This window comes from Zootoca vivipara, chromosome 2, assembly GCF_963506605.1.
Source record: "Zootoca vivipara chromosome 2, rZooViv1.1, whole genome shotgun sequence".
In the NCBI taxonomy this organism is placed as follows: Eukaryota; Metazoa; Chordata; class Lepidosauria; order Squamata; family Lacertidae; genus Zootoca; species Zootoca vivipara.
The window spans coordinates 11454634-11475518 of record NC_083277.1 but is presented as its reverse complement, the minus strand read 5'-3'; the positions used below and the strand labels follow the sequence as shown (position 1 = coordinate 11475518).

The 20885-nt window shown below is 47.3% G+C and overlaps 1 protein-coding gene across 2 annotated transcripts in view; it reads left to right on the top strand.

Annotated features, from left to right (window-relative positions):
- The window catches only part of PBX2 (PBX homeobox 2), a 35314-nt gene extending 20922 nt beyond the window's left edge, over positions 1 to 14392 (top strand). The window contains exons 4-9 of one of the 2 annotated variants that reach the window (XM_060270792.1): positions 938 to 1128; positions 6455 to 6590; positions 6848 to 6896; positions 7404 to 7492; positions 9099 to 9185; positions 11340 to 14392. In XM_060270792.1, coding sequence (XP_060126775.1) covers positions 938 to 1128; positions 6455 to 6590; positions 6848 to 6896; positions 7404 to 7492; positions 9099 to 9185; positions 11340 to 11432 — 645 coding nt within the window. In that variant the 3' untranslated portion in view covers positions 11433 to 14392. Of the gene's footprint in view, positions 1 to 937; positions 1129 to 6454; positions 6591 to 6847; positions 6993 to 7403; positions 7493 to 9098; positions 9186 to 11339 lie in introns of both variants that reach the window. The other variant, XM_035107081.2, reaches the window with a different exon arrangement.
- Positions 14393 to 20885: the final 6493 nt, after the last annotated feature.

Genomic DNA, 20885 nt, shown 5'->3' with positions numbered 1-20885 from the left:
CAGCAGTTTTCAAAGGCCTGTCTGAACAGGAAGTTCTTAGTATACACAACAAGGAGGGAGACAGAGCTTTCTAACCTCTCTTGGGAGCATTGTTGGAAACTCAAAAGTATAAACTAGGTGCCAAACGGCACCTTAAATCTAGGTTACACTCACCACAATGGAATGTCTATTTGCCAGGAGGTTGAAATGGATGTCCATTGGGGTCCCTTCCAGTTCTACAATTCTTATATTCTATAAGCTCAACTACATTGCTTGATTGCAGCTTGCTCTCCCAAACAGTTCACTTGTGCCAGTATGCAAAAGGAGAAAAACACACAGTGGAAATGGTATTACCTATGGACTTAAGGCAGAGGTTTTTAAATGGTGGTTGCCCACCTGGTGCCCAGAAATCTCGCATGTAGTCGCAATTGGACCCATGCCAGGACCAAAACGTGCCTGGCACCTGGCTAATTTCCAACACTGCTTGGGAGGGAATTCCATAATATTGGAGCAACCCAGAATAGGTTTCCTCTCTCGCCACCTCCAAGCATGAGTCCAACGTTGGTGGGATCAAGAGAAGAGGCTCACCCAAGGATCTTAGCACCTGGTCAGGTTAATATAGAGAGATATGGTCTTTCAGACAGCCTGGGATAAAACCAGATAGGGCTTTCTAGGTCATAACCAGGTAAGGTTGTGATTACCATTATGCTATTATTTATTAAATTTTTATAGCACCCTTCATCAGGAGTTTGCGGGGCGGATCGCAACATAAAAATGCAAAAGGAGAACTAAAAATACATAATAAAGCATCTGGGTGGGGCACAGGTCCCCTACATTTGCATTAGGAGTTGGGGGCAGGGATTTTTTTGGGGGGGTATTAATATTCCTTGGGTTTGTGCATTGGAGCTCCTACTCCTCCAACTCAGCCTCTTCCCCTTTCCCACCTGCTCCTCGTCAGGCCTGCAACGAGTTTACGACACATGTGATGAACCTCCTTCGGGAGCAGAGCCGCACGCGCCCCGTGTCGCCCAAGGAGATTGAGCGCATGGTCAGCATCATCCACCGGAAGTTCAGCTCCATCCAGATGCAGCTGAAGCAAAGCACCTGCGAGGCTGTCATGATCCTGCGATCCCGCTTCCTCGATGCCAGGTTTCTACTTCACCTATATCCGAAGTGGTTTTTTTGTTTTTTGTTTTTACCTTACCCTTTAGCCGGGAAGGCTCCCAGAGTGGCTGAAAGGGATGGGGAGGGGAGAGAGAGAGAGAGGGAGAAAGCAACCTCAGGCACCGGGTCTTAAATTCACAAGTTCTCACAATGACCAGCGGAATAGAAGTTCATGGGAATGGATGAGTGTTGAGGCAAGCTGGTCTCTCACCAGAGACGATGGATTGGCCCCACTTCTTTTCTCTTCCCTGCTCTGCAGCTTCATGCAGTGGCTGTTGCTAGGTTTTTTTTTCCTTTAAGGGTGTACAGTGGTTGGCTGGCTGTGTTGGACATGCCAAAAGTGGATGCTGCCAAGTTCTGTTCCTTCTGCCAGCTTGATGGAGTCAGCCACCTCTGCCTACCAGAAAAGGAAAGCCCACCTCTCCTGAGTTTTCTAGGGGAGGCAATTAATAATACAGTCGTACCTTGGATCTCAAACGCCTTGCGAGCTGAACGTTTTGGCTCCCAAACGTCGCAAACCCGGAATTGAGTGTTCCAGTTTGTGAAGGTTCTTTGGAACCCGAACATCCAACGTGGCCTCCAAACGTTTTGGAAGTCGGACGGACTTCCGGAACGGATTCCGTTTGACTTCCAAGGTACGACTAGTTAATTGATGTCTGTTTTTAACTTTCTTATGGGATTTGTTATACGGTTTAAAGTTTTTATTGCTATATACATTGCCTTAATATGTATATTTTTATGGCACAGTGGCATATACAGTCATACCTCGACATCCGAACGCTTCGACTTCCGAAGGTTTCGACTTCCGAAGTCGACAACCTTGGAAGTCTTTTCACTGCGCGCCCCTGCGTAAAGCGGCGCGTGCGATATGCGCAGAAGCGAGAAATTGCACTTTGTGCATGCGCACAGGCGGTGCTTCGACATCTGAAAACCTCGACTTACGAAGACGGCCACGGAACGGATCGTCTTTGTAAGTCGAGGTACCACTGTAAATATTTTTTAATAAATAAACCTTCCCTGCAGGGAAGGCAGGTGGGACGCATTCTGGCTTCATCTAATGTGCAGCAAAGGGAATCTGGATCCCTGTGCTGAGCGCTAGCTGAAGAAACCTCCGTTCCCACTTTGCGTTCTCCCTTGCGGGAAATGAGAGGCAAGGATTGTGCTGTTGGGTGGTCGGCTGGCCTCTTAGTGCTGATGGGGCACTGCCCCACCAACCTCAGCCTTGATTCCCCCTAGACCAGCATCCAAAATTTGCCAGGCGCCACGCACATTTTGCACCTGGTTTCCAGCCACTTGCGACCAAGTGAAGGTGCCTTGGCTCCATGATGGCTTCTGACATCTCCCCCATCTGGAGATGCATGCCTGGAGATCCTTGGATCTTGACTATTTTCTCACACTAGCAACACATCCTGTAGAATTCTATGCATTGTATTTTATCAGCACAATCAAGAATGGATTTCAGGAACCAAAAAGTTGTATGGAATGGAAAAATACAACTTTGCAGCCATCTTTGCCAAAAAATGGCAACTAGGCATTCTGTTTTGGCGACTGTAACCCTGGTTTAAGGAGCTTATATAACTGAGTCTCTAACACTGCCTGCCCTTCTTATGGCATTGCTTCTTTTCGGACTTGGCAGGAAGGACAGAGACAAAACTCAGATAAGTTGACTCTGGTGCCCCCTAGAGTTGGTCTCCTTGCCTTCTGCCCTACCAATCCAAATGGGCACAAACCACTGCTGGTTGTGGGTTGTTGCATCCTGCCAGCACCTAACATCTCTTGCTTGAAAGACCTGCATTGTCTCCCAGTACGTTTCCGAGCACAATTCAAAGTGTTGGTGCTGACCTTTAAACCCCTAAACGGCCTCAGTCCAGTATACCTGAAGGAGCGTCTCCACCTCCATCGCTCTGCCCGGACACTGAGGTCCAGTGCCGAGGGCCTTCTGCCGGTTCCCTCGCTGTGAGAAGCCAAGTTACAGGGAACTAGGCAGAGGACCTTCTCGGTAGTGGCAGATGTCAAAGAGAAAAACAACTACCAGACTTTTAGAGGACATCTGAAGGCAGCCCTGTTTAGGGAAGCTTTTAATCTTTAAGAAATTAGTGTATTCTAATATTTCTGTTGGAAGCCGCCCAAGTGGCTGGGGAAACCCAGCCAGATGGGTGGGGTATAAATAATAAATTATTATTATTATTATTATTATTATTATTATTATTATTATTATGAGAGGCAGAAAGAATGCCAGCTGCAGCTGCTACCTATGTAAGGGGTTCAGAGCTCCTTTTGCTTCTCTGCCCTGTGAAAAAGATCAGGAAGGGATTCAGGCCATGCTGGTTAGCGACACTCAGGAGTAGGAAAGAGAGATCAAGGTCTGCTGGCTTGACCCTTGTGGCCATACCCAGTCCTCGTCCTTCCTTGGAACCAGAGAGAGGGGCAGGGGTCAGAACAAAGCTTCCACTCCCTCCGCAGCTTCAGAGTTGGGGGGGAAGGCTTGCTGTGGCGAGCAGAACTGTTGAAACTCGATTTTGTTAATTTATTAAGTTGCACACTGCCTTTCAATAAGTATTTCCATTTGGTTGTGGGTGTAGTTGTGTTTTTTTTTAAAAAAAGAAAAATAATAAATAGACACTAAGCGAACAATTTGATAAAAGAGAAGGGTGAAAAACAGCAGGATAACACATTCCACCAGGTTGAATTTTTCATTGGGGAAAATCAATAATATTGTCAGAGGTAGCATATGCCTCTGAATAGCGGATGCCGGGAATCGCAGGTGGGAAGAGCTCTGCAGCACTCAGTCTAGGCTTCCCCTAGACCAGGCATCCCCAAACTGCGGCCCTCCAGATGTTTTGGCCTACAACTCCCATGATCCCTAGCTAACAGGACCACTGGTCAGGGATGATGGGAATTGTAGTCCAAAACGTCTGGAGGGCTGAAGTTTGGGGATGCCTGCCCTAGACCTTTGGCTTGACCCAGCGGGGCTTTTCTTTATGTTCTTATATTCTTAGAGAAGATTTCACTTTGCACAGAAAAGCCATCAAAGGCCAGGGGTAGTCAACCTTTTTATACCTACCTCCCACTAATGCACTTTTTCCTTGATGGTAAAATTTCCTTGCCGCCTACCAGTGCTGCAGTAACATGTGGCGGAGAACCCCTTACTGCCCACCTGGAATCCTGAAATGCCCACTAGTGGGCGGTGGGGACCAGGTTGACTACCTCTGCTCTAGGCTGGGGAGAGAATTTTATAAGGAGGGCTTCACTGCCCGTTTCACCCTGCAGCTGCCTCACCTTGAATGTTCTTTCCAATGCAAGACCCCCTGCTCTTTCCATAGCATGACCCCAGGCAAAGTATTGCATATTTCAGTGCTTCCTCCACATTAAAACTCCACCTGTTGAAATCTAGCATGTTGGGGGAATGAGTTCTAGGGCAGCTGTCCACTCTTCATTAATTAAAGTTGTAGTTTAATTCCTCTGCCTGTATGTTGTTGTTTAATCGTTTAGTCGTGTCCGACTCTTCGTGACCCCATGGACCAGAGCACGCCAGGCACTCCTGTCTTCCACTGCCTCCCGCAGTTTGGTCAAACTCATGTTGGTAGCTTCGAGAACACTGTCCAACCATCTCGTCCTCTGTCGTCCCCTTCTCCTAGTGCCCTCAATCTTTCCCAACATCAGGGTCTTTTCCAGGGAGTCTTCTCTTCTCATGAGGTGGCCAAAGTATTGGAGCCTCAGCTTCACGACCTGTCCTTCCAGTGAGCACTCAGGGCTGATTTCCTTAAGAATGGATAGGTTTGATCTTCTTGCAGTCCATGGGACTCTCGAGAGTCTCCTCCAGCACCATAATTCAAAAGCATCAATTCTTCGGTGATCAGCCTTCTTTATGGTCCAGCTCTCACTTCCATACATCACTACTGGGAAAACCATAGCTTTAACTATACGGACCTTTGTAGGCAAGGTGATGTCTCTGCTTTTTAAGATGCTGTCTAGGTTTGTCATTGCTTTTCTCCCAAGAAGCAGGCGTCTTTTAATTTCGTGACTGCTGTCACCATCTGCAGTGATCAAGGAGCCCAAGAAAGTAAAATCTCTCACTGCCTGTATAAATCATGCAAATTGAGCAAATGTTTGGGTTTGAAATCTTTACCTTTTCTCGGCATAATTCTGCATTTGCTGGGGGAGAGGCAATGATCTAGGGACAACACTGAAGACCTGTTCCCCAATATCTGGCAACCTCAGTGGTTCTCTCTCCCCCCCCCCCCGATTTCAACAGGCATTGCTAACATACTTTTAGGAAAGATGTTGTAGCCATAAGGGCTAGATTCCGGTCTTATTAAAACAACATAAAATAGAAACCTCTGATTCAGAAGAAGTTGAATGGTGCACCAAGGATGCACAGTGGCCTGTTTCAGCTCTCCTGCAAAACCTTTTTTTGCGTCTTGCGATCTGATGGTGACTAGCAAGTCGAATTTGTTTTGCAAAAGATTCGTCTTGCGAATTGCGGTTTCCCATAGGAATGCATTGAAATTTGATTAATGCGTTCCTATGGGCAAAAAAAGAAATTTCAATGCATTCCTATGGGAAACCGCAATTCGCAAGACGAATCTTTTGCAAAACAAATTAAAAAAACTGGCAGTGATCTACCCATTGTCATTGGAGGGAGGAGGAGTGTGCATGGGGTGGGGAGGATTGCCCAGAGTTGGTGAGCTTTTTGGGGGGAGGATGCAGAGGTTTTTTTTAGCTCCCCCCCCCCCGTAACTTTTTGTACATGATAGGGATCCCATGATCTACCAGGATCAGCTGGGGATCCTTTAGATCGCAATCTACTGGTTGGACATCCCTGGTCTAGTCCAACCCCCTGCAATGCAGGAATCTCAGCTAAAGCATCCATGACAGATAGCCACCCAGCCTCTGCTTAAAAACCTCCAAGAAAAAGGAGAGTTCACCACCTCTCACTGCCGAACAGCTCTTACTGTCAGAAAGCTTTTCCAAATGTTTAGTTGAACTCTCCTTTCTTGTAACTTGAAGCCATTGGTTTGAGTCCTACCCTATGGAGAGAAATGTGGGGCCCGGAATTGTTTTTATCACTTGGCATCCTGAGCTCCTTTTGAAGGAAGGGTGGGGTACAAATTTAATAAATAACAATAGCTCGGTTCCACCACCCTGATACCTGCAGGTATAGGGCAAAATGCAAATTTCATAAATAACAACAATACTTCTGGATTCCCCATGCTGCACACCCACCCCACTGCTTACCCCGACTGCCTTTCTTTTTCTCTTCCCAAATTGCTGCCTCGGCCAACCCTGCACACCTTTTTTTCGCTCGCAGGCGGAAGCGGCGCAATTTCAGCAAGCAGGCTACGGAGGTGCTTAATGAGTATTTCTACTCTCACCTGAGCAACCCTTACCCCAGCGAAGAGGCCAAAGAGGAGCTTGCCAAGAAGTGTGGAATCACAGTCTCACAGGTACCAGGGTGTGTGTTGAGGGGGTGAGGTGGGGGGGCAGGCCCCAGGCTGTGCTAGAGAGGCCACTGAGTATGGGACAGGGTTGGCTGGGGAGGGGAGGAAAAGCTCATTGTTTGGCTGACCTGTCAATACATAACCCCCTTCCCTCCCCTCCCCTCCCCACCCCTCTTTCCCCCCTCATTCCCTCCCCGCTTCCTATCCCTTCATGTTCGACCTTCCCTCCCCCCCCCACTTTCCCCCTCCCTCCCTCCTTCCAGGTCTCAAACTGGTTCGGGAACAAGCGCATCCGCTATAAGAAGAACATCGGCAAGTTCCAAGAGGAAGCCAATATTTACGCCGTGAAAACGGCTGTCAGCGCCGCACAGAGTGGGGGCGACTCCCCCAACACCCCCTCCTCCGCGGGTAACTCCCCTCCCCCCTGAAAAAAAGCTCCGCTACACCCCATGTTGGTGCGGGAGTCCTCCTCGCTGGGGTTGGAGAAACGTGGACCCTCCCCTCCAACATGCGCTGGAGTTCCCGAAGGAGATCCCTCCAACACCAGCACCCCCGCCCCACTCCCCCGTGGTCAGTGTGCGTGCCCCCTTCTGGGCGCAGAGCGGCGAGGTGCCCCCTCACACCCCGCTCCCCCCCACGCCAGTGTTTGCGTCCCCCTGTCGGCCTTGGAGTAGCCAAGGTCATCTCTGCTTGCTTCTTCAGCTAGTTGCCTTTTGCAGTGGTGCTCACCTTTTTCTTTGCTCGAAGAAATCGTGCCTTCCACCCCCAGTCACCCTGTTGCTGTCTTTCGCTCCCGCCCCTTCCTCTGTTTTCTGGCAGGCTCCGGCGGTTCCTTCAACCTCTCCAGTTCTGGGGATATGTTCATGGGCCTTCAGGGTCTGAATGGAGACTCGTATCCCACATCACAGGTCAGTTCCTTTCTCTCCTGGGACGGCTCAGTGCATGCTCTAGTTATCTCCCACATGGACTACTGCAGTGCGCTCTATGTGGGGCTGCCTTTGAAGGTGACCCGGAAACTACAATTACTCCAGAATGGGGCAGCTAGACTGGTGACTGGGAGTGGCTGCCGAGACTATATAACTCCCAGGACGTTTCCGAGCACAATTCAAAGTGTTGGTGCTGACCTTTAAAGCCCTAAATGGCCTCGGCCCAGTACAGTGGTGCCTCGACTTACGAATTTAATCCGTTCCGAAGGCACCTTCGTAAGTCGAAAAATTCGTAAGTCGAAAAACGCCATTGGAACTGCGATTTCCCATAGGAATGCATTGAAAACAGAAACATTTGGAAGTCGAAGCAACCCTATCTAAAAATTCGTAAGTCGAAAAATCCCTATCTAAAACCACCACAGTTTTTTTGGGGGGGATGTTGAGGCATTCGTAAGCGCGTGGCCATTACTCCCATTTGTAAGTCGAAAAATTCGGTTGTCGAGTCGTTCGTAAGTCGAGGTACCACTGTATACCTGGAGCGTCTCCACCCCTATCATTCAGCCCAGACACTGAGGTCCAGCTCTGAGGGCCTTCTGGCGGTTCCCTCACTGCGAGAAGTGAAGCTGCAGGGAACCAGGCAGAGGGCCTTCTCGGTAGTGGCACCCACTCTGTGGAACGCCCTCACATTCTAAAAGTCAGCCCTCTGACTTTTAGAAGACATCTGAACGCAACCTTGTTTAGAGAAGTTTTTAATGTTTGATGTTTTATCCTGTTTTTAATATTCTGTTGGGAGTAGTCCTGAGTGGCTGGAGAAACCCAGCCAGATGGGCAGGGTATAAGTAATAAATTATTATTATTCTGAGCTTGGGCTAACATGACGACTTCCAAATGTTGTTGGACTGTATCTCCAATCAACCCTAACCAGCAAGCATGCAGGACGTTATAGTTCAACAGCATCGGGGATCATCCTGTTAGCAACCCCTGTCTTGTGATATATAGTCTTGTGAGAGTTGTGGCTCAGATCTGTCTTGCATGAAGGGTGGGGTGCGTGGCAAGCATGGCGGCCTTCTGGCTTGGTATAATATTTCTGGAGAAGTTAAAAGGGTGGAATTGGAATATGGAGGCAAGCGGAAAGCTCTTCTCATTTTTAAAGCTCTTGTGCAAGTGTGGGGAAACTCTGGCCCATCATCAGCTTCAGGGAACATGGTGTGTGGCCATCTGAACATAGCTGCCAAGTACCCCGTTTTTCCCGGGAAACCCCCATATTTTCTTACCATTTCCCGCTGGTCTCCTGAATGGATTTAGATCCCGTAAATCCTCTGGAAAGCAGCTCCTGCCGGCGGCCATGTTTCTGGTGCCACTCTGCCCATGTATGGGCACCAGAAATCGGGCGCCGCCGGCATAGGAAGTCGCTTCTACGCATGTACATAGCCATAAATCAGTTGACAGTTTTGAGTAAACTCCACATTGCTCGATCCTTCAAGTCTTCATGAGAAGTCTTCAGCCCAACATAACTGCTGCTTCCATCTTCTTCTCCCCATCCCTGCTGTCATTCTGCCCTTTTTATGTGTCTTCCCTTAACTACTAGGTGGAATCGATGCGTCACTCGATGGGGCCAGGGGGCTACGGGGACAGCATGGCTGCCAGCCAGATGTACAGTCCACGAGAAATGAGGGTAAGTTTGTATGTTGGGAGACTTGACCCACCTGGTTCTCACCGAAGAGGTAAATTTGTTCTGTCTGGAATGTATTGCTTTGGACTGCATGCATTTCAGGGCTCACACTATACGAGAGTCCTGCTAGATTAGGACAAAGGTCCGCTTAGGCCCCATCTGCACCAAACATTTCAAGCACTGTGATGCTACTTTAGGCACTCGTGGTTTTCCTGAAAGAGTTCTGGGAACAGTAGTTTGTTAATGGTGCTTAGAGTTGTAAGGAGACCCCTATTCCTTCTCAGTTCCCAGAAATTGAAGCTATGTGAGCTGGAATTGCGGTCTCCTGGCCCCTCTCAGCACTGTCCCCAAAATTATTTTGGGGAAAAAGCATTGATTTTGATTTGATTTAATATTTGCATTCTGCTTTTCCAACAACAAGCGCTGAGCTCAAAAGCGGCTCACAGTAATCACAATAGCACTGGAAAACCCCAAATATTGCAATCATTATATCCAACGCAATAGCGTATAAATGAAGCAAACTGCAGCGACAGAGTCATCAAAACAATTAATACAGTTCAGTAAAGCCGTGGCTGTTTAAAGTGGTATCATAGGTGCTTGAAATGTATGGGCCGTAGTCCAACTCCTGTTTTCCACAGTGGTCAAGCCGCTAGCAGAGAGCAAGAATGCAATAGCCTGGCAGAGGTTGTTCAGTGATACTGAACAATGTGGAGATTTCATTTAACCAGTTGAGGATTCTAGCCATTCTCTTATGGGTGGAATCCATTTGGTGTCCCAGCACTCCCAGAGGTGTGTTTTTGATGGGGAGGAATCTGCTAAGAGAAGAGGAGGGGAAGGCGATTTTGCCAGTTCCTTCTGCAGCCCTTCCATCTATTCTGGAAGGCTTCCCAATTCTTTGGGGATGCAGGGGGATATCTGCAAAAATGGCCTCCCTCCGATTTCCGTAAGCAAAAGCCGTCCCCCTTGCTGCAAGTTCACTGATTGGGTTCCACCTTGCAAATCCACCCTCTAATCCAAGCATCCCCAAACTGCGGCCCTCCAGATGTTTTGGCCTACAACTCCCATGATCCCTAGCTAAGAGGACCAGTGGTGAGGGATTATGGGAATTGTAGTCCAAAACATCTGGAGGGCCGAAGTTTGGGGATGCCTGCTCTAATCCCCTTTTCAAACGATCTGAGCTCGATGGCACAGCTTCCAGGCTGACATTTAATTATGCCATGCGTGTGAAGAAGATTTGGTTTGATGAGATTCAGGGACTGAAGATATTTTTCCTCTCCTGGACCTCACAAGAGCCCAAGTAAGGGTAGAGGATTCTGCCCAGTGTGGTGAACTGTGTAACAGCAGCTTGTGGCTGTTGTATATCTGAATGCTCCCACATCAATAAACTACATTGCTGCTAATAAAACTAAACAAAACCACTATCTTTGGGGAAATTTCGCCTAGACTTGAACCACAGCTGTGCACGTGCTCGGCGCCAAACATAATTACAGTTCTGTGTTAGGAAAGGCTGAATATCAATTCATTCAAATATTTTATTCTGGCCTTGCTAGTGATGGGGGAGGCAAGGTAGTGGGAGCCCTGCCCCATTCAGTAGCTTCAAACACCACAGTGGCTTCTGAGTTTTCAGCAAGTATTCCAACATGTTTCCCAAGTAGAGTCGTGTGGCCTAGGAGCCTCTTTAAAAGGAGAAGCCTGAGATGATTGCAGAGCTGAATTCTGTGCCCGCTTCTACATTCTGGTATATGCACTTTCCTCGATAGAACGTGAAACATGAGGCTTTCTTTCTTACTTGAGGAAGCTTAGTAAAACGATTTATTATTATGTGGTCTGCTGTTCTCACAGGCTGCTAATTAGATGCAGTAAAATGAAAGGAGTCAACACGCACATCTGAGCTCTTTCTTCCTTCTGCTGTAGAACTGTTTTTGATAGCAAAATTAGGGTTTCTTTGTCGCAGAGAAGTGTTGGGCAAGTTGCTGGCACCTAATGGCCTATAATGGTGCCAAGGGGGCGGACAGGGAACAAGCACTCCCCTGTCTCTGGGAAAGTGGAGCTAGGAGAGCTCCCAGGGAAAGGGAAAGAGGTTTAGCAGGTTGGAACTTAGCAAGAAACGTGCCTCTACTTTTTTGGTAACAACTGTTTTTCTCCTTTTTTCACCAGGCCAATGGTGGCTGGCAAGAAGCGGCCACCCCATCCTCTGTGACCTCCCCAACAGAAGGTCCTGGTAGTGTCCACTCTGACACCTCCAACTGATCCTGCTGGGCTGCGCTCCCTCCTCTGTCGTTTTCTTCCTGGCTCCAGTGAGGGGGGGGATTAACCCTAGTGCTGAACTAGGCTGGGCAGGGAAAGAACGCGTCTTTTCTCCCACCTGGCATGAGATCACTGCACCACCCGCAGTGCCGGGGCAGGGGAGGGAGGCAAGTACAGCATCTCTTGGCATTCAAGGTGGCAACACTCCATGGGGACGATGAATTCAAGATGGCACCTGTTGTGATCCAAGATCCTTCCATGATCCTGAACGGCACCTCTTAATAAGCAAGATGCAACTCTAGAAGCGGTGAAGGGGACCCAAGACGGTGGGAGGTGGGGTGGGGAGCGGGTGGGAGGGGCTATCTCAAGCGGTCCATCTGCTTGGAGGGGCTAGGCAGAGGAGCTAATGTACCTGCAATGCGATATCATAATCTGCTGGCTCAGCCTTGTAGATAAGCACACCTGCCTGAGGGGCTTCGAGATGGCATCTAGACTGCTTATCGTGGGATTACGATTCAAGATGGCAGCACCAACGGGTCTCTTTGTAGTAGGGTGAGCAGAGACGTTGGCCGAAGAGGGCTTAAGTTGGCATCTCTCCATGATGGGATGATTCCAAGATAGCAAACTGTGGTGTCTTCCTGTCGAGATTTGAACATGGCTTGTATATATGAAAGAGAGAAAGAGAGAGGGGAAATCAGGCACGGATCCTGTCTGGACTCAAGGTGGGCATCTCCTTTGCTGGTGCTGACCAGAGACACCAACATCCTTATGAAATTATTTTGGCGGAAAACGAACATGTAAGGCGATACAAGGGCCTCGCTGCAAGATTGTGTGGAGCCAAGGCAAAACCCTCACCTAGGCTGAAGAAACCGTTATACCTCTCAGTGAATAGGTTCCCTGGGTATGAAGATCTAAGATGGCTACCATCTGAATCAGAAGGGGGATATAGCCCTGAAGTGAAGTTATGAGGGGCCCAAGATGTTACAGACTGGTGCCCTTCCATTAGGCCAGAAGTGGGGAACCTTTGGCTTTCCAACGGTTGTTGGGCTGCAGCTGTTGGCCATGCTGGCTGCGGTTGATGGGAGATGTTGTTCATCAACATCTGGAGAGCCAAAGGTTCCCCGCTAGAGACAGAACATACCATGGTACCTTTTATCAGAAAGACAGTGGGGGCTGGCTTTCCAAAATGGCGGTTCAGGATAATAGGGGAGGGGAAGTAGTAATAAGCACAAACTTCTTATCTCCTAGGCAGGACTAGAAGCTCTGGAATGAGTTGTTGGGGAAGCCATAGGGCTAAGAGAGCCCAGCTCACCCCACATTACACATGCTGTATACTGTAGCTGCATTATGGGGGGGTCTGCTTTTCTTTCTGACAAATCTCTTGCTTTCTGAGCTGGTTTGGGTTTTTTTTGGCCTCTCTCTATTTCAGTTTATCCCATTGTAACTGTGTGTACAGTTTCTCTCTTGAGTTTTTTCTCTGCTGTCTCTTATATTCTTGATTCCCCCCCCCCCCCTGTTAAGTTCTTTTCCCTTTCTCCACGCCATCACCATCTTAGGGCTTTTCTGCCTTGTCTGACCCAGCACAATCAGATAGGTTTCTGAATGTCACAGTCCTCTTTGTGTGATATTTGTGCATGCCCTAATCTCGTGCAAAATGGAGAAAAATGACCTTTAAATATATATTTTAAAGGGAGTTTACAGAATGGTGGAGATACAGGTTGGGCATGGCAGTATCCCTTCCCATTAAGTCGGTCAAATCAATATGCTGTGTATCCAGGACGAACTACAGTAAAGGTAAAGGGACCCCTGACCATTAGGTCCAGTCGTGACCGACTGGTGTTGCGCGCTCATCTTGCATTATTGGTTGAGGGAGCCGGCGTATAGCTTCCAGGTCATGTGGCCAGCATGACTAAGCTGCTATCTGGCAAACCAGAGCAGCACATGGAAACACCGTTTACCTTCCCGCTATAGCGGTTCCTATTTATCTACTTGCATTTTGACGTGCTTTCGAATTGCTAGGTTGGCAGGAGCTGGGACCAAGCAACGGGAGCTCACCCCGTCGCAGGGATTCGAACCGCCGACCTTCTGATCAGCAAGCCCTAGGCTCAGTGGTTTAACCACAGCGCCACCTGGGTCCCCTCAGAGGTACCACTGTACATTATGCTGAATGCTCCATTGCATTTCTTCACTTTTAAAAACAGACATGTGGAGCAGTGACTGGTTCCAAAAAAATCCCCCGCCACACCCAAAAATGTCTACTGGCCTTGGAAGGAAAGCTTCCATTACTGAAATTACTTCAGGGGGGCTTTTTATTGGCAAGAATCCTGCTTGCAGTTTTTGTTTTTAAAAAACCCATCAGGTTAATTGATGGGACTTAATGTAATGTGTAGTTTAAAATGGTGTTTGAAGCCCCTGTGGTAGGAAAGTAAGTCTTGGTTGAAGGTATATTCTCTCAATTCACATCTGGTGATGGCTTGATTGAGTGTGGATTGATCAGATGCCCCAGGAACACTCCCAGAGTCCTCTGCAACTGGGTAGAGTCTCTGTGGCAGATCTGCAAGGGATGGAAAAACAAGAAAAGTGCTACAGTACCAGCCAGGGAAACCGCATTTTGCCAGGGACCAGCGTATTCTGGTTAAATGCTCTGGCAGCGCAATAGTCTTTCAAAGGAAGGGACAGATACGAGGGGAGGTTTAGGAACAAAGTAGGAAATGTCATTTGTTGTGCAAACCACCACCTGCTCCAGAATCCTGATTTGTGCAGAAAAGCTCACTCAAGTTGATGCTTCCATTTTTCCTTTAGCCCAATGCAAATATGGAGGATTTGAACAAACCGAAAGCATTACTCCAGTATCCCATGTTCATTGATTTCCTTCCCCCACCCTCCCTTTGCTCCTATGAATTCCAGCCCAAAGGGGTCGCTACCGATGCTTGGGAAGCTGGTATAGTTTGTATTTCAAAGGACCGTTTTATCCAGAATTCAGTAAGGCGTTTCCCCCACTGTGATGGAAAGAAATGGTATGAGTGTGTAAATAGTTTTGCTTGGGAAGCGAATGACTTGAATGAGAGGCAGATGCTAAGAAGGGAGACAAGGAAAATCTAGTAAAGTAAATGTAGTAAATCTAGTAAAAACCACACACCACCACACAGAATGGATCCAAAGCAGATGGTGGGTGAGAAATACGAAATGGAGAGAGCGATATTAAAAGTAGTGAGAGGTGGGAATGAAACACAGTGGGAAAGCAGAAATGGTAGGGAGATAAGGTAAAATCTCCCGACGAGAGAATATAAACCAAGGAAGACAAATCTGAAGGGCAGGAATATTGAAACTTGAAAGAGTTGGGAACTAACGAAGACATTGCAGGCTGGAAAGAGGGAAATTAGAAGAGTAGTGGGAAAAGATTATAAAGTAGAAAAGATCCAATAGATTGGGGGGGGGGGACACACGCATTCAGCGGCACCTGTTCACAAGAGGAATGTGTACTTGGATCAGAAAAGAGGACTTGGACGTGAGAAGATACCAAAATAAGACTCGAAAGACAGAATGTGGATAAAGGCAATCGGATTGCAAAAGATGACGAAGGACTGATCCAAAGGACGGAGTTAAGGCCTGCTTGTGGAAGTTGCCAAAGCCGAAGGGATTCAGACCCAAGGGTGGACATTGGGTGCGACAGGCGCGAGTCCTGATGGTGCAAGAGACCCATTAGGAGGAACGGAAACCCACATAAGACTTTCAAATTGCTCCCCCCCTTGCTCGCAGGGAGGGCTACATGCTAGTCAGTCCAATAGCTTTATTACCTCATGGCGCAAGAAACCAATAGAGTCTTGGGACAGAGACCTTTTGAACCTGCTACCTCTGTGTGCCCTGTGGGGGTTTTTTGGGGGGAGAACAGTGCTGTGAGACGCCCCCCCCAAAAAAAAACACCTCCCTGCCCCGTTCCCTTTGACTGAGGGTATTGGGGCTCAGTTCTGTTTTGGGTTTGTTTTGTTTTCTTGCCCTAGATTGCCTTTGCTTTTATTATCATTATTTTTTCTTCTATAAAATTGAAGACAATTTTTTGCCCTGGGATTCATTTGGGTAAAAGGAGGAGGAAATGAGTGGGAAGGAAAGTCTGCTCCATCCCCAAAACACACACACCTGTTTGCTGGGTATCTATACAAGCCCACACAGAGACCAAACCACACTTTGCACCATTCAGACCACTTTGCAGTGTGTGTTGGAAAGCTCAAAATGTCTTGTGGCGGAAGCACTTATGTGCCAATACATTTTTGTGAACCGCTCTTATTTCCCCCCCCCCACCATGTCAATGTCCACTGTGGAGGGGGTTGGAATAGCTTTATCTGGTGAAAGCACCTGAACCATATGAGAAACCACTTCACAAAGCTTGCCACGTGAAGCTGTTTACAAAGTTGTTTCAAGCAATTTGCCAAGCACAACATTTAATCTCTGTTCTGGTCCTTTGTGGCTGATGGCAGCCATTTTGTTTCTTAGGCTGAGGGGTTAGTTAGGATTGCCACTTGGCCAATTTCTGGCTGATGTACCTGTTCTGTTTCTTCCTTGCGAAACAAAACAAAACCCAGCCCTGCAAGCTTATTCCTTGTGGTTTTGATTTTCTCTTTTAACTGGTAATCCTAAAACAATGGCTGGTCTGCCACCACGAGGAAGATAAATAAGGTTAGGTCACCCATGTTGAAACAGTTCCCGCACACAAGTTCCAATTGGATCTACTTGAATTGACAACATAAGTTACAGCCTTAAGGCCAAACTAGATGTGTAGTTTGTATCTCTCACAGTTTTTTCCCTTTAACAATAATAGCAGGGGAGGGATTAACTATTTCTGTGTGATTGTATGTTTTGTAACTTCTATATTTTACCAGGTGAGGCAGGTGGGGTGAGGGGGTGGTTTTGTATGTGACTGGGAAAACAGTCTTGTGTGACTGGGGAAGGAGTCACAGTACATTCCTCCATTCCAATATTCAGCCTTCTAGTGTAGCTATACAAACAAGATGGCAATGGAAGGAGATTTCCAGATCCTGGTTCTCCTGCCGTCCCATCCAGATTAGCACCGCCATGTCATTTATTTATTTTTGGGTGCCCATGGCAGCCATTTTGTCCTGGCACCCTCCGCATTTCTTTTGAGTAATGGCACCTCTATGTTTTTTTAACAACAACTAAAGCAGTGCCAGGAAAGGCCCCGAATGGCACACTTATGAGAATGATAAAAATGAGTGAGCCAGATTCCCATTTCTGGTGGTTGTCTTTTGGTACCAATGATTGGGGGGGTGGCTCTTCCCCATTTTTTATTTTTTGGTGTGTGTTTTTTGGTGTGCACCTTAACATCTAAACAAACACGTGCAGAAATTTGGGGACCACTGCGCTAAATAATTCTGCTCACCTGACCAGCCAGTTGGCAGCCCTGCCCAGTTTATACACCATTTGTGATGTGGCATTTCTTAAAATGCAGGTTTTGAGACACTTTTTGGGGCAGGCTTAATATTTCAGGAGGCCCCAACATGATGTACCTGTAATGGAAACCACCATTGTGGCAATTTCCACCCCTTGTGAGACTGTTTAAAAAGGTGCACCAGTGCTATTCATGGAGTGGTTGATGTGCCTCTGCACTTTCTTCACCCTACACTGGAATACGGTGCATGTGCCCAGCCACAGGAGCAAACAGGAAGCTTTTTGCTGTTTGCGTCTCTTGCTGGAGGCTACGAGATGGCAGGGCCTAACTTGCTCACAGCTCTGTCCCACAGCCCTAACACGGTGGTGTTGAAATAAAAAGCCCTTTTGTAAGCCAAGGAAAACCCCATGACTCACATGGAAGCATAGGTGAGCTGGAGGGGGAGAACAAAAGCATTTAAGAGGCACACAGAGGCATGTTCTCAGAGAAAGAACGGCAGAAGGGGAGTGAGGAGGCAATAGGACACTGATAGAGATCCTATGGCCCTCGTGATGTTGGGATGTGACCCCCATCATGGCTGACGGGAGTTTGAAAGGACCATAGCTTTTCCAGCCACGCTGGAAGAATGGAGAACCCCAAATTTCAGTTCATTTGGCTGGGGTGGGGGATCCTTCCATTGGTACAGCCATGATTGATATTTGTCGTTGTGATGATCCCCTAAGTCTCAGGGAATTGCCACTGCAAATCTGAAGCAAGGCTTTACCAACAGAAGTGTCATGGCTCCCTCCCCAAAGCATTCTGGGAATTGTCATTGGGTAATGTTTCTGAGGATTCTGTTGCAACCCCCAAAGTATGCCCTGACAGAACTGAAGCATCCACACCCAGCCCACGCCTATTAAATGTTTACTCGGGAGCAAGTCTTGCCGAGTTTAATAGGTTATGCTCCCAAGTATGAGCAGAAGGCTGCAACCTTTGGCTACCTTGGTGGTGGTGAATTTAAATGGAGAGTTAATTAAGATGTCTGGGCAAGAATATACACACAGGATCGTTCAAGGTGCATATTCAAGATTTCTCATGTCTTAACATGCATAAAAGGATAGATAATGTGGTAAAATTGTGGTTCCACCCCCCCCATTTTTCTTTATGCTTTTTGAACACTCATCTCCCGTCCCCAAATTCCTAAGCATCTCAGAGTCCTTTATAACACTGAATGTCCCACTCACTTGCATTTTTAACTACCCAAAGATCAAAATGGGCTCTTTTTCTGGGCTAAGTAGCCGTCTCAGTAACATTAGACCAAAACTGGCTCCCTGCCCTTTTGGCATGGATGCAATTGTTTAATTTGGAGGGGTGGTGTGACTGCCTTTTCCCCAGTGTAGAAACGGCAGTGATGCAGAAAGAAAGCATCTGTTGGATTTTTACTGTCGAAAGGCACAGAGGTCCTGTCCCCACCCCCAAAGTTGGCTTCCCTGAGGTGGAGTCTGTTTACTTCCTTGCAGGCAGAAGCCTAAGCAAAGGGATCCATAGATACAGGGGGCCTTTGGAGGCTTCAGAGGAAGGATGGATTTCAAATTGGGGGGGGGATATACTCTGGAGCTTCCCCCATCACTCTCTTGTACAGTTTTGCCTAAACAATAAAATATATTTTTTTCCACTGGTGCTTTCCTATTATTTCTACTTTAGAGAACGAGTTCCGAGCTAGCAGGCATTTCACAGAAGGTGTGATGCACTCTAGAATCTTCAGCTAAAGAATAGGAACTAAAGAGTAAATGCAACATATACTGGAGGTGTCCCCCATCCCACAGAAAGGACGAGGCTGTTGCTATTTAACATGTTCATGGATGATCTGGAGTTAGGAGCGAACAGATGCCTGCATTGCAGGGGGCTGGGCTAGATGACCCTTGGGGATCCCTTCCGACTTCTATAGGACGTGGTTGCCATCACTGCAGACAAGACCCAATTATTCAGGATGGGAATCTCAGCAGATGTGTGAAGCCTTCCAAAAGGATTCCCCCAAAGCGAGCAAATAAGGAGACCAGATAAGAGGGGCATAAAACTGCATGTTGTGGAGAGAAAGAGGATCAAGTTTTTTTCTTCCTCATGACACTAGATCTCAAGGTGGGGCAACCAACAAAGCTGGATGTTGGAAGATTCAGGGCAGACAAAGTGCTTCTTCACACTGCACAGTTAAACGATGGAATTCATGCTCACAGTAGCAGTGGAGGGGGTGGGTGGGAAGGCAAATTCATTGCTAGGGATTGAAAATAAGTTTAGCAGTATCCCATTTTATTTATATTCCTGGGGCATTCAAATTTGGAATAGTTTGTGTCTTCCCCTATTAAAAGCAAGGGAGGGGGAGTTCCACTTCATTGGATCTCATGTGGGTGTTTTTTTTAAGCAGAAGAGACCTCTGGGTATAGGGCAGTATATAAATTCAATTAATAATAAAAAAGCCCAAGATCTACCAGCCGGAATCTGGTGCAAGAGACTTAGAATTCACTTAGGATTAAAGAACAGGATGTTACTGAGGACATTCTGAGCTCAAGACTTGGTTTTCAGTACAAAGAACTCAACCAAATTCGTAGTGCTGTCACAAAAACATGCGCTCCAGAGTAGCTTAATTTCAGCAGCTGAAATTGGGTGGAAGCAAGTCATTGTGTTGTTGCTACTGTAAAATAATTGGGGGACAAGAAGCCGTTGCTGATCTAATACAAAACACCCAGATCTATCCATCCCTGTGTTTTCCCACAGCAGTTGGGAAAAGATAATGAAAACAAGGGACTGGAACATCTCAAAGCTATAAAGCTACAACTTTGGGGCCTTTTCAGGAAAAAAGGAAAATGCAGAGGGAGCAAATAGATAGCTCAGTTGGTAGATCACGTGACCCTTAGGGTTCTGGGTTCGAGACCCCAGTTGGGGAAACGATCCCCGCATTGCAGGGGGTTGGACTAGATGACCCTTGTGGTCCCTTCCAACTCTACAATTCTATTATTAATATTAAAATTTGTATACTGCCTTTGATCCATAGATCTCAGGCCGTTTCACAACATAAAATCAAAAGATAAAACAACACATAATAAAAATAAGAACATAAACAAACCAATTATTCCCCCTCCCACCACACATAAAATTTGTATACCGTCTCTGATCCATAGATCTCAGGCCGTTTCACAACATAAAATTACAAGATAAAACAACAACACGTAATAAATATAAGAACATAAAGAAACCAATAATCCTCCCTCCCACAAGACATTTAAAAGGGCATCGGAGGTCAGTCTGCCAATGGTTGAAGAGGAATGTTTTTGCCTGGTGCCTAAAGATGTATAATGAAGGTGCCACCCAAATCTCCCCAGGGAGAGAGCGTTCCACAAACAAGGTGCCACCGCAGAAAACGCCCGTTCTCGTGTTGCCATGCTCCAAACATCATCTCCTGGAGAAGGTACATGAAGAGCAGCCTCAGGTGATGACGTCAGAGTCCGGGTAGGTTCATATGAAGAGAGGCGGTCCTTGAGGGCTTCCCAGAAACGATCTGGTGGACCACTTTGAGAACAGGATGTTGGATGAGGCGGGCCTTTGGCCTGACCTAGCTGCAGGACTTCTGTTTTGTTACACAAAGCACTCCCCCAACCCCACCACCACATCACACAGGTCAGCGAAATGAGTTGCGCAAATCATCTCTCATCAAACCTGCCCAGCGTTTCTACACACACACACACACACCTCTCACGCCATCAGAAAACGGCAAGGAGACTCCGTACTCGCAAGCAGATATGAATCACAGGTTAATTTAATTACAGCATCAGTTAATTTACATCACATCTTCCCTCCTGTCATCCAAACGGGAAGAAAGGGAAGTGGGTGGGTGAGTCCTTCCCCCCCCAGAGATTTCTGGGCAATTAAATACTGTTAGTCCAGCCAAGGTTATTCCCCCCATCCCAACCCAAGCAAGAACTAATCCCGCCAGCGCTGACTGTACCATATACCCTTAGAAGATTGAGGGGAAAGAGAGAGGAAATACAGCCAGTTGCCCTGCAATGACTAGTCCTTCG